Source organism: Peromyscus leucopus, chromosome 23 (genome assembly GCF_004664715.2).
Source record: "Peromyscus leucopus breed LL Stock chromosome 23, UCI_PerLeu_2.1, whole genome shotgun sequence".
Lineage (NCBI taxonomy): Eukaryota > Metazoa > Chordata > Mammalia > Rodentia > Cricetidae > Peromyscus > Peromyscus leucopus.
The window spans coordinates 16,376,516-16,388,630 of record NC_051082.1 but is presented as its reverse complement, the minus strand read 5'-3'; the positions used below and the strand labels follow the sequence as shown (position 1 = coordinate 16,388,630).

Below are 12,115 nucleotides of genomic sequence, written 5' to 3'. Positions count from 1 at the left end.
CTGTGTGTCCCTTCCCTGTCTGGATAGTTGTCACAGATCGGGGCTGGGCTGGCCCACTGGCTCCTGTCTGTGTCCTGGGGTGGGATGCAGAGTTCAAACTCTGAAGGTGTGGGTGGTTTCTTCTAGACTGAGACCATTCCCGGAGGGGCTCTGGGTGGCATGCTCTGTGACATGAAGAGGCTCAGGCCCCGGAAGCTGCTTGGAAGGCAGTAGCTGTGTGACCCAGGTGAAGTGTCAGGAACTCCCAGGCCTGCAGGGATAAGGCCCTTGCTGAGGCCTGAGGGCCTTTGGGGCTACTGCCTAATTAGGTGAGGAAGATCCAGTATGCTCAGCTCCTTGGGGTGGGGGGTCACTAGGGGAAATGAGAATTCCCTGAAGGCTGGAGCCAGGACCTTTGGAGTCACATCGCTGTGGAGACTCTTGAGTGGTGTCAGGTTGGGGGTGTGCCTTTGGTCCCAGCACTCGGGAGGCTGTGACTGTAAGAAATGAGGTTGAGGCTAGCCTGGGCTGCCTAGCGAGAGCCGGACAAACAAACAAACCAACCCTGCACAAAACAATGTTGTCAGAGCTGCCGATGGAGGTGGTGAGCAGCCCACCACCGGGAGGTATGCGATCCAAGAGTGCCACGGGGTTGGTGTCTTTAGTTTGTCATGTGGCAGGCAGGAGACTTTGGGCCATCACTGGCCAAGATCTGCACTGTGAGTGCTGTAGAGCATGTCTTCTGTCTCACTCTCTGTAAGGTGGGACTAGCCCTGGGGCCACTGAGGGCCCACCGAGTCAACACCCCCACCCAAGTGGACATCTGCACCCTGCAGCTGAGTCGTCCTGGTCCCTGAGTGCATCATCAGTCTCATCCACGTGTCTGTATTTTACGCACTGTCTGTCCCTGGGAGACAGCCGTGAACGAGTCGCCACTCGGAGTGGGGGAGATGGGCAAGCTCAGTACTCACGTGGAGTGTGACAGCTGTGACAAGGACAGTGAGGTGGATCCAGGGGTCGCTGGGGAACTCTGCCACCCAGGCAGCTGAGCTGCCACGGCTCCTTGGCTGTCGGCTGTAATTGCTGAGGTGGGAAGTCTCCCTTCCCTGGGGACCCGGCCCCTGTCATTTTAATTTCTCTGCCTGCATGCCGGGCCATGACTTTCAAGTTAATTTCATGCTTGGCTTCCTGGTGGGGTGATTTCAGACCTGTGGAGGTCACCTGTGTGCCGCTTGCTTCCTCTGCCTTGCCCTGGAGAGGGTCAGCGGCTGCCGAGCTAATGCCGGGGAACCTGCCACCTGTCCTGGGGATCTGGCCTTCGGGGCGAGGGAAGGCAGCCCTCAGGGCGTGCTGGAGGAGGGCATTGCAGGAGCCCGCCAGACGCTGCAGGACCGTCAGCAGTGTCCGTGGCTGGATGACAGACAAGTCTGAGAGCACCAGATGGGGCTGGACAGCCACCACCCAGCCTGGGTAGCAGCCTCCTGGGATTCCCGAGCTACCGGCTTTGTGTACCTACTCGGTCTCTGCCAGCAGGCAGCCTTGGTCCTCAGGTCCCTCAGGCCTAGAAGGACGTTCCTCACTTCCCTGTATCCGGCCCACCATCCATCTCATTTGTGGGATGAGCAGGAAGCAGTTGATCAGAACTCAGGTTACCGAGAATATGTCTCTGGTCTTTCTGTGGAGGTGCCAAAAATTTTCTCCAAGGTCATACAGCCAAGCCCTTGAGAGATTCATTGCATATGTCCCTGGCCTGGCAACCTCAGACAGTCACATCGCTTTGTCCACAAGTAGACTAGGCTGGTCTCCTTGGCCACAGTAGCATGGACTTGTAACACCCTGCCCCCAGCTTGACCGGGCATGTGTGGGGCTCCATCTCACTGTCCCTGGCACAGCTGGGGTCACACCCTCCCTGAACCTCATCTTGCCCTTCAAGCCCTGGAGCCCAGCTCCCCTCAGCTCCCTATGCTCTGATTCATGTCTGTTTCCAGTAAGCCGGCTGATTTCACGGTCTGTTCACGGAAGTCTTCCCCTCGTCTCTGCGCTGAAGTTTCTGTTTTTCGTACGCCAGTGCATCAGGATTGGTGGTGGCTCCATTCTTCCACTAGGAGGTGGCTGTGTATCCCCCACCTACCCCCCACCACTTGGCCCCTTTGCCCTTACTTCCCCTCGGCCCAGAATCCCCTCCAACTCTCCGTACAGTGGAGAATAATTGAACTTTGGATCCTTCTGCCTCTACCTCCCCGGTGTGGACCACTGCTCCCGTTTTCCTGTGAGGCCGGGGGTAGAACCCAGAGCTTTGTGTTTTGCTAGGCTAGCACTCGACCCACCAAGCCACATCTGGGGTCACAGAGGTCACAGGCATGGGGCCCCCCAGACTCTCATTCCAAGGCGACGCCCAGCAGTGGAGGCTCTTGGTGGACTGGGCACATGCTGGCAACATGGGGAAGTTGGGGATCCCTCACCAGAACAGTGATGTAGCTGTGAGCCAGGTTGGAGAGGGCACGTTTGGTCCCCGAGGCCTGTCAGTGTCTCTCACGGGGCCCAGAGGTTGGGCGCGGCACCTGGCTCTGTGTATTATGGTTGGAGGGAGTAGGAGGGTATTGAGGTGTCTTGCTCAATGGTGGGGTAGATGGAGTCCTGTATCTTATAGCTGCTGTGTCTTGCCTCAGGATTCCTGCTCCTTCTTTGTACGCTCCTGCCCGCCTGTGTCTTTTGTCTACCCTCCCCCCTCCGTTTTCCAAGTCTGTGTCCATTCTGAGGTAAACCTGCTCTCTTCTGTCTTCTTCTCGCAGTTTCTCTCCCTGTCCCTCTCCCCATGTCCCCGCCCTTCCTCTTCTCTCCTCCTCTCAGAGCTCCCCACCCCTTTCCTCAGTAGCACTTACAGAACCTGTGTGGTCAAGCTGCTTGCTCTGTGGAGCCTGGCTGTCTACCCTGAGCTGGAGACCCCTTGATGCCTTTAGCCGCTCGTTGGGCAGGGTGCCCGGGCCACAAGCCTTGTCCGGGGAGCAAGGGGCTCAGGGGTTGAGCTTTGTTGGTTGGTACCCGCGGCTGTGTCTCAGCAGGATGAGGATGGAGCAGGTTGGCACGCGTCGGGGCTGAAGGGATGAGGAGAGCGTACCGGGAGCTCTGTGGGGCAAGCTGGGCTCTCCGGAAGGATGGGAGTGGGCTCCTGCTGAGAACTGCCATCCCTGACCCTGTCTGTGCTCCCCAGAAACCAGGCGATGCGGAAGAAGCTGATCCTGTACTTCAAGCGAAGGAACCACGCGCGCAAGCAGTGGGTGAGTCCCGTCCTGTCCCCTCCATGCCACGTGCAAGCAGTGGGTGAGTCGTCCTCACCCCGTCCCCTGCGTGCCACAGGAAGTCAGTGGGTCTTCTGTCCCCTCAGTACCACGGGCAAGCAGTGTGTGAGATCCGCTTCCGTTCTGCCGTTCGCCAAGGCGCATCCCTGTCCCTTCTCTTCCGTTGGTGCCCCCATGGATGAGGCCCTGCCCCCACGGCCATCCGAGAGTCAGGGCCTCTTCAGGCCATGCTAGCCAGACCCTGTTGACTCTGCAGCTGTTGGGATGGACGTCTGGGTCATGGAAGAATGCTGTGGATGAGCCATCGAGGCGACAGCTGCTGTGGTGGCTGGAGCTTCGGGTGGGGCTCCTGACCCCCTTTCCCAGGCCTTGGGATGGGGCAGCTCCTGAAGCTGAGAAGGGAGTCTTGAATTCACTCTAAAAATGCCTGTCATGGGCTTTTGTGCCCAGGGTGGCTTTAGGGAGAGATGGAGGTGGCAGGGCCCTGAGAAACGAGCCTCCCCTTCCCCAGCCAGGTCCAGGCTTCTGGAAAAAGCAGCCATTGGGAAGTAGTGAGGCCCCTGGTCTGGGGTGGTGGGCCGTGGTCCTGCTTCCTGAAGCAGGGCGAGCGGTGTGAGGGACCCTGAGCAGCTACACTTTGACCCAGGGAGACCAGGACTGAGGGATGGAGGCCAGGTCTCTGTCGTCACCCCAGCTGCCGGGGCGGGGTGACACCCTGCCATCACCCTGCTTGCACAGTGCTGGAACTGTGTCGCTAAGTAGTTTATGAGGCCGACATCGGGAATGGTTCAGTCAGTCCTTCCCTCCATGCCTTCAGCTTCCTGCCTCAGGACGCCCACACTGTCTACCCTGTGGTCCTGAGTCCAGGGAACGTCACCCTGCCCGGGCTCTGCGTGCGGACTCTGGTTAGGCATGAGCCCAGACCAGCTTTGAACCAGGGTCAGGTTTTGACTGGTGTCATCCATTCCGCTCAAACTGGGGGCTGCTGGGAAATGGCGGGGGTGGGGTGGGGTAGGGGTGGGCAGCGAGGCTGACTAACAGAGGACAACAGAAAAGGCAGGGTGCAGGCTGCCTTCACAGGCTCTGCTCACCTGCACCCGGCCCTTCCTGGGCCATGTCAAGATGGGGCCGCAAGATGGTCCCCGCCTCCTTCCTCAGTTACGCCAGCCTGGTGCCACTGGTGCTACTGGTATGGCAGGGCTACTCAGTGGCGCCGAGAGCCTGCGGGTATGTAGTAAACAGATGGTGGCAACTAAGTGCTACTTCCATTGAAGTGGGGTGATGATGCTTGAGTCCGAATTGGGGGTGGAAAGATGGAGGGCGGTTACCAGTTAGGTGCCTTCAGCTGTGGTCACGGAATGCCCGCTGTGTGTGGTGGTTCAAGTTGCGTGGGCATGGCCTTCGGGAACGGAGTTTTATGCACAGCTTCGCACTCCAGCCGTTTTCCCTCAGCAGTGCGTGTCGCCTCATGACGTGGTTCGTCTTCCCAGCCCCGATTTTAGGCGGGGAAGCTGAGGCAGGGAGGTTAGGTCACGTGCCCCATGCCACACAGCTGAGAAGTAGTAAGGTCTGGATTGGCCCCTGGCTGCCTGGTTCCCGAGTCTGTGCTCAGACCCTCCTGGGTAGGCAGCTCTTGCCCTGAATTCAGGGGGGCAGATAACGAGGTTTCAGATAAGCTCGGGAGGGGACGGGGTCCCGGGTAGCAGAGGAGGAGCGGCCATCCCGAGATAGAGGGAGCGAGAAAGGGCAAGCTAGTCATGTGCAGATCTTCTGCTGAGCGAAGGCAGGGTCAAGTGTGCTGGAGACTTGTTCCCACCCAGCGGAGGCTGGCAGAAAGAGGTCTGCCTCTTCCCCTGGCCAGGCCCCCACTCCCTGTGAGCGGTGTCCTGCTGTCCCTGGACAGTGGCAGTCAGTGGATCCTGGCCCCTCTGGACCAGGTGCACACACCACCCAGTAGATGCAGACACAGACTAGAGCAGGCCACATTGTGGTTAGACCTGGGGAGGGACTGTCCTATCTAGACAGAGCCTCTTCCTGGGGCGCTGCTTGGGGTTTTATGCTGGTACCTGGGGTTGTGGAGCATGTGGGTATTCTTGAGGTCTTGGGGCCCTGTCTGTCTGCAAGGTATGGATGGGACAGCCCAGGCCCTCAGCGGGACTGACCGACACCGTCAGCTCTGGTGCCCTCTGGCGTCTCCATCGTCTGGTCTTAGAGCGTTCTCTCTTCCCTTGGGCCTCTGGGTGGGAGCCAAGAGGCTCGGCTGGACCGGTAGTGTCCGCCCCTGTTTCCTCAGCTGGGGTCCCACACCCCTTGTTCACCTCTTGTTGAACCACAGGCACGGGGTGCTCTGGGTCAGAGGTTAAGCACACCCTGGCAGTATCAGGGCGCAAGAACATGGCCGGGGTATTCTATGACCACGTCTCCTGTCCTCCTGTGGCTGCCAGAGGAGGGGTTTTGAAATGGTCCCCTTGGATATGCAGAGGGCATGTGGCTGTGCTCTGGCTGGTTGGGAGATATGCAGCAGGCAGCTCGGTGGTTAGACAGGGAGGGGGACTTCCTCATCCTGCAGAGGAGGGCAGAACCTTCTTTCCAACGTCTGCCAGGGTTTGGGGAGCGTGGCCACGCCAGAGACCCGGGACGAGGAACTGCCTAGAAAGCGGATGCTCCCTGGGGATTCCTTCCCGGGGCCCCAAGAGCTCTACAAAGCCATGTTGCCCGGGACAACTTCCTGAAGTGGTGGGACCCGGCTTGATCTGTTGTGCCGTGTCCATGGCGGCTGGTGTGAGCAGAGGCCATGAGCCCCAGCCTCTTGGTCCAGGGCTGTTTCTCATTTGGTGGTGCGACTGAGAGAATAACTTGGAGGGGCTGGTGGCTTCCAAGTCGGATGAGGCCCCTGCAGAGGAGACCTGGCTCTGGGGATGGAGAGGCCATAGCATCCATGGGGCACCCATGACTTCCCAGGGGCCAGGAGCTCCGTGACTGACGGAGTAAGTCCGTGCTCCTGACAGTGCTCCCGACTGTCCGTGTGAGCACGGTGGGCAGGCTCCGGCCCTCACCAGCGTGCCGCCCTCCGGCCATGCCCCCACAGGAACAGCGCTTCTGCCAGCGCTATGACCAGCTCATGGAGGCATGGGAGAAGAAGGTAGAACGCATTGAGAACAATCCGCGGAGGAGGGCCAAGGAGAGCAAGGTGCGGGAATACTACGAGAAACAGTTCCCGGAGATCCGCAAGCAGCGGGAGCTGCAGGAGCGCATGCAGAAGTGAGTGCTCCTCTGCCGTGGAGGGTGCATGCAGGGGTGAGGGTGTGCAGGGGTGAGGGTGAAGAGATGAGCCCATGCTAGAGGGAACACATGCAGGGGTGCATGCACGCGGAAGTGAGGGCACAGGTGAGGGCAGAGTGCAAGAGTGAGCCTATGTCAGAGAACACACGCAGGGGTGCGTGCATGCGGAAGGTGAGGGCACAAGTGAGGGCAGAGTGCAAGAGTGAGCCCATGTAAAACAACACGCAGGGGGTGTGTGCAGAAGTAAGTGCTCCTCCACAGCGGATGGGGATGTGCAGGGGTGAGGGGGAAGAGATGAGCCTGCGTTAGAATACACGCAGCAGGGAGTGCGTGTGGAGGTCAGTGCTGTGCTGGTCCATGTGGGCCCCTGGGGGCCTGTGTCGCAGAGTCGCATCACAGGGCTTCATCCTTAGAGCTAGGGACCCTTAGCCTGATGGGCCCAGACACTCGCACTGTCCCTGCTCCTTCCGTCCCACACTCCCTGGAGCTGCTGAGCGAGACTCAGCTGGGGGCGGTTATGTGGGTGATGGCTTCACCCGGCTCCAAGGTGGGTGCCTGTCCCCCCTGTGGCCATAAGGACAGAAACCTCGGCGGGCTTTTCTCAACAAATGAGGCTAGGCAGGTGTGGTCAGGCTCCTCAGGCCTGTCTCCCCCGACCCACAGCAACGGGTTTCAGGAGCTGACCTGAGGCCCAGAGACCTGCACCTGACCCTCAGGCTGGAGGCAACACTGGGTTCCTGGTGGGTCTCTGTGCCTTGTCAGAGTGATTCACGGGAGATGGGCAGCTACCCCGTAGCCTCGGGGATTGGCATTCCTGAGGGACTCCCCAGCCTCTCTGGGCTCCAAGCTTATGATCTCGGATGTGAGGGTGAGAGGCCTAGCCCTGACCTCCCCCTCCCCATTCACCTCTAGAACGTTCTGCCCCACGGACCCGGCCTAGCCTCTCAGTAGGATGACTGATCCTGACTGTGTTCCTCTGGTCTTCAGCAGGGTGGGCCAGCGAGGCAGCGGACTCTCTATGTCGGCTGCCCGCAGTGAACATGAGGTTTCCGAGATCATCGATGGCTTGTCTGAGCAGGAGGTGAGTCCGCTGTGACGCCATAGGCAACCCATTGCTTCTGCGTGACCCTTATGTGTGGTCCGTGTCACAGCAGACAGGTGCCAGCAGGAAAGGAAGCCACCCTGATGCTTTCAGTCCAGAGACTGGTGGTGGACATGGGTCAGAACCAGTGTGGGGTGTTGTGGACACACCAGCAACCAGTGGCCATGCCAGGCCCATGCCTGTCCCCACAGTGCAGAGATGCCAGCAAACTGTGGAAGGTGGCCTGGCAGGACAGAGCTGGGGCAGGTCACCGACCTGCAGCCTCTGGTGTCCACAATGGACACCAGGAGGCTGGGTTGAGGGACAGGGACTCTTCTCTCATTGCCATGCTTCATGCTCTCTGACCTTGGCAGAACTGGCAGGTGAGCCCATCAGTGGGGGCAGGTGGGGACCGTCCTACAGGAGCTACCTTCTCGCCTGGTGTCCCTTGGTTCCTCCCAGGGACACCTAGACACCAGTGCCAGTATTGGTGACCCCAACCTACTGTCACCATCCCAGCCAGAGAAGGCCATGAAGCAGAAGAGATGCTCATCTCTAGTGAGGGGGCTATTTGGGCTTGTCCCTTTCTGGTCTGTGGGCCAGGTGTCCAGTGTGACATTTGTCCCCATGGCCAGCACCACAGTGGACCAGTATGCCATGTGCCAGGACCCTTGCTTCCTTCCCGCTGGCTCTGCTCGCACTGGAAGTGGCTGTAGCACCCCTTTCCCATCAAACTCCTTGAGGCTGTTTACATGGAAACTAAGACGGGGTGCTGGGCAGGGCAGCCAGCGACACCGTGGTGGCCGTGGAGCGACCGTTAGAGCTGTTCTCTGGGCCGAGTCCCAGAACTGGGCGTGCACCTGGTGTTGGCTGTTTAGACAGCCCCAAGCACCTAGCCGCCTGACCAGCTCGGGGCCTGCACCCCACATGTAGCACCCCCACATGCCTGGCCTTGGAGTGACGTCCTTTTGCCATAGTTCTGCTGGCAAACCTCCCCTCCTCTTGTGGACAGAAAGCAGAACTTGAAAAGCTACCAGCTGCAGTCACGGGGCCGTCTTGGCTGGCGAACGTGTGGCTGGGTTCAATACCTGTCCCACCGACGTGGCGGTTAGGATATGGACGTGGCTTTCATTTCCTCTGGAAGCAGGACGAAGGTGGCTCTGTCCACCCACGCATTGGACTCTTCCCTGTGTCCTAGCCACACAAGCTCCCCTTGGGGGAAGCCATTACCAGAGTGAGGCTGGAGGCAGCGTCTGGGTCAGAACCAGAAAGTGCTGGTCAGGAGACACTTGGCAGTCAGTGGAATTTCCCTAACATGGCCGGGCGAGGCAGCCACAGAAGGGCAGGGCAGGCCGAGTCCCCGGGGGATGATGGAAAGTCCTGGTTGTGAGGGCTAGGCAGGAAGGTGGCTAGGCCCTGTGCTGTGCCCTGTGCTGTGCCCTGGATTCTTGGCTCCGCACCAGACATGTGCCATCCCAGGAGTGCGTGGAGCCGGGCTGGGCTGTGCCCTCTCCCTGCCCTCACAGTGTTTTATTACACTGCCTTCGTGGCCCTGAGATTCATGGCCTCTCCTGCTGCAGATGAGGCCTCCTGCTCTGGTCTAAATTTACAGCTCTGCCTTCCTGCTGTCCCACACCTCTAAATCCTCACCAGCACCAGCCACTGCTGGCTTTTAATTCATCATCATCCTCATCTTCATCTTCCTCCCCTTCCTCCCCCAGGAATGTCCCAGGGCCGGGACATCCGCCCCTCACCTGCTAGGCCCTGCACTCGCCCTCTGACCCCACCCTCTGCTCTCCCGCAGAACCTGGAGAAGCAGATGCGTCAGCTGGCAGTGATCCCGCCCATGTTATATGACGCGGACCAGCAGAGGATCAAGTTCATCAACATGAATGGGCTCATGGACGACCCCATGAAGGTGTACAAGGACCGCCAGGTCACCAACATGTGGAGTGAGCAGGAGCGGGACACCTTCCGTGAGAAGTGAGTGTCCTCCATGGTGGCCTGGGATCCCTGCCTGCCTCTTCTCTGTCCTCATACCCTAGTCCCAGGGACAGTCCGTCCAGAACCCTCCCTGCTCCAGCGGCACACTGGGGCCCTTGGCCTCTATCTCTGCCTCCGTCCCCATGGGAAGCATGTCCCTGTCTCCTTTAGGTAATGGCTTTGTGCCTCCATAGTCCTCACAGCACTGAGCCAGGCAGGTCCCCGTACATGGGCTCAGAGAGGTGTCCACACCCAATGGGGCCACAGAGCTGCGTATGGTGGAGGCAGGGTGCCACTGTCCAGCTGGAATGGAGAGACGTGTGGGGAAGCCAGGGCTTCAGCCAGCAGGAACCGGGTGTGTAGGAGATGAAGCTCAGCTGGGTGTGGTGGCCACACCTTTAATCCCAGCACTGGGAGGCAGAGGCAGGTGGATCTCCGAGTTCGAGGCCAGCCTGGTCTACAGAGTGAGTTCCAGGACAGCTAGGACTACACAGAAAAACCCTGGGAGGCTTCTGGGTGAGAGTTTCACCTGGGGGAGATGAATGTGGAGCTCCTGGGTGGAGGAAGAGCTTTTCAGCCTAGGGTGAGGACCTGAGGTATGGTGTCTAGGCAGAAGGAGACTATGGTCCCCAAAAGTGGGTCTCATGGTATGGTGTTTGGAACAGTGTCCTGCAAACACTCCACCTAGAGGCAGAACCCCCTCCTCAGAGAGGCCCAGGACAGGAGTTAAGAAAGTAGAAACTGAAGCCGGGCGGCGGCATGTTGCCCAGGAGGACCTGTGGGAACAAGGTTCTTGTGTAGCAGACACCAGTTGAGCAGAATGGCTGACCTGCTTTCCAGAGAGGCCCTTGTCTTCCTCGGAACATTTCCTTACGCCTGCTGGGGGAACGGTTGTCTAGGGTCAGGCTGTACCTGCCCTTTGAAAGGTGCTGTATAACAGGCCGGCCCCACCCCCAGATCCCAGAAAAGGCTTGGTGGCTGCACAGGGCATGGGCACAGGTGACAGTCTTCAGAGTGGCCTTTGGCTGTGGGAACACAAAAAGTCCTCAGAGGGACGGTACAGTGAGCCTCTCGTCCCGCAGGCAGCTCAGGTCAGGGGCTCTTGTCCTTGGGCTCTTCGGGGCTTGTATCTGGGGCTCCCGTTCTCTATGGTGTTGAATGACATGACCCAGGACAGTGGCCAGAGGACAGTCATGCATCCTGAGGTGGCTGAGCCTCTGTGTGTCCAGGTCCCCTGGTGGGCCTGCTGTTTTGGTGGATGAGCAGTTCCGGGGTGTTTTGTGTGGCTGAACCTTCCTGGGGAGTCTCCATTGTCCTTTAGGCATTAGTGATTTACTCGGGTAATTCCATAGCTGATGTCTGCTGGCGTATCTTCTGTCTGTGCAAGACGCAGCCACACCAAGTGGGTCTTTGAAGGGTCACGGTCTCTGTGGAGGCCTCAATTGCCAAGGTGCTGATGGCGAGCGCTCTATCACTTAACCAAAGCATGCCCTTGCACAAGCCAGCCTCCATCCAGCCTCAGTTTCCTCCTGTGGAAAATGGGCATGGTCGTATAGTACTCTTAGTATCCGTGGGGGCTCCGTGGCAGGGTGGCTCAACAGAGGCTCTGGTGGGAACCGACCTGGCATTGCCAGTAGCCACTTCTGCCCAGGAGACCCTAGGAGCCCCAACACAAAAAGCTTTGGACACCATGTCCCTTATGTGAAAGGTTGATGATTTGCCGAAGACCCATGCTTATCGTAGGGTCAGTCACAGTAGCAGATGTATGTCCACACGAACAGTCGTTACTCGGTGTTATTTAGGGGACAGTAACACAGGGACCCCAAATATGGTTAAGACAGAGTCTCATAGCTCAGGCTGGCCTCAGACTCACTGTGTGGCCAGGGCTGGACTGGACCCTCCTGCTTAGCCTCCCAAATGGAATGCTGGGATCACAGCATGAACCACTATGGCCTACTTTTAAGTCAGGGCTGCTTTACGTAGCACAGGCTGGCTTTGAACTCTGAAACTTCTTGCCTCAGCCATAGCCTAGCATGTGCAGTTACGGTTGACTGCCTTTTGGAGCCTTATTGACCTGTGACTAGTTGAACCATGGATGTCGAACCTCACACATGCTCCCTCGGCAGCGGCATGAGGTGCTCAGTGCCAGGCTGAACCTAGGACCTCATGTGTGCCTACTCGGAGGCCAGGCTACCTCTGAGCCACATAGTTTAATTTTTTTCTCTTATACTTTGGAGATGAGGTCTCACTAAATTGCCCTGTTTGGCTTGGGACTCACTGTAGCCCAGTCTGGCTGTTCACCTGCCTCAGCCTCTTGGGTTGCTGGCTTACAAGTTGAATCATCAAGTCTGACTCTACCTGTGTCCCGTGACCTGGTGATGGTGAGGGGGTGATGCCCTGAAGTGTCTCAGCTTTGATTCCTGGTGTCCTGGGGCTCATTCCTGCCTGGGGAAGCCCCGTAGAAGGGATGGGGGCAGGGCAAGAGTGGTAG

General features: G+C 58.8%; 1 protein-coding gene across 1 annotated transcript in view; it reads left to right on the top strand.

Moving 5' to 3' along the window:
- Positions 1–12,115, top strand: part of Ncor2 (nuclear receptor corepressor 2) — a 150,017-nt gene that overhangs the window by 71,404 nt on the left and 66,498 nt on the right. The window contains 4 exon segments of the mRNA XM_028894308.2: positions 3,191–3,257; positions 6,367–6,539; positions 7,551–7,641; positions 9,446–9,624. Coding sequence (XP_028750141.1) covers positions 3,191–3,257; positions 6,367–6,539; positions 7,551–7,641; positions 9,446–9,624 — 510 coding nt within the window.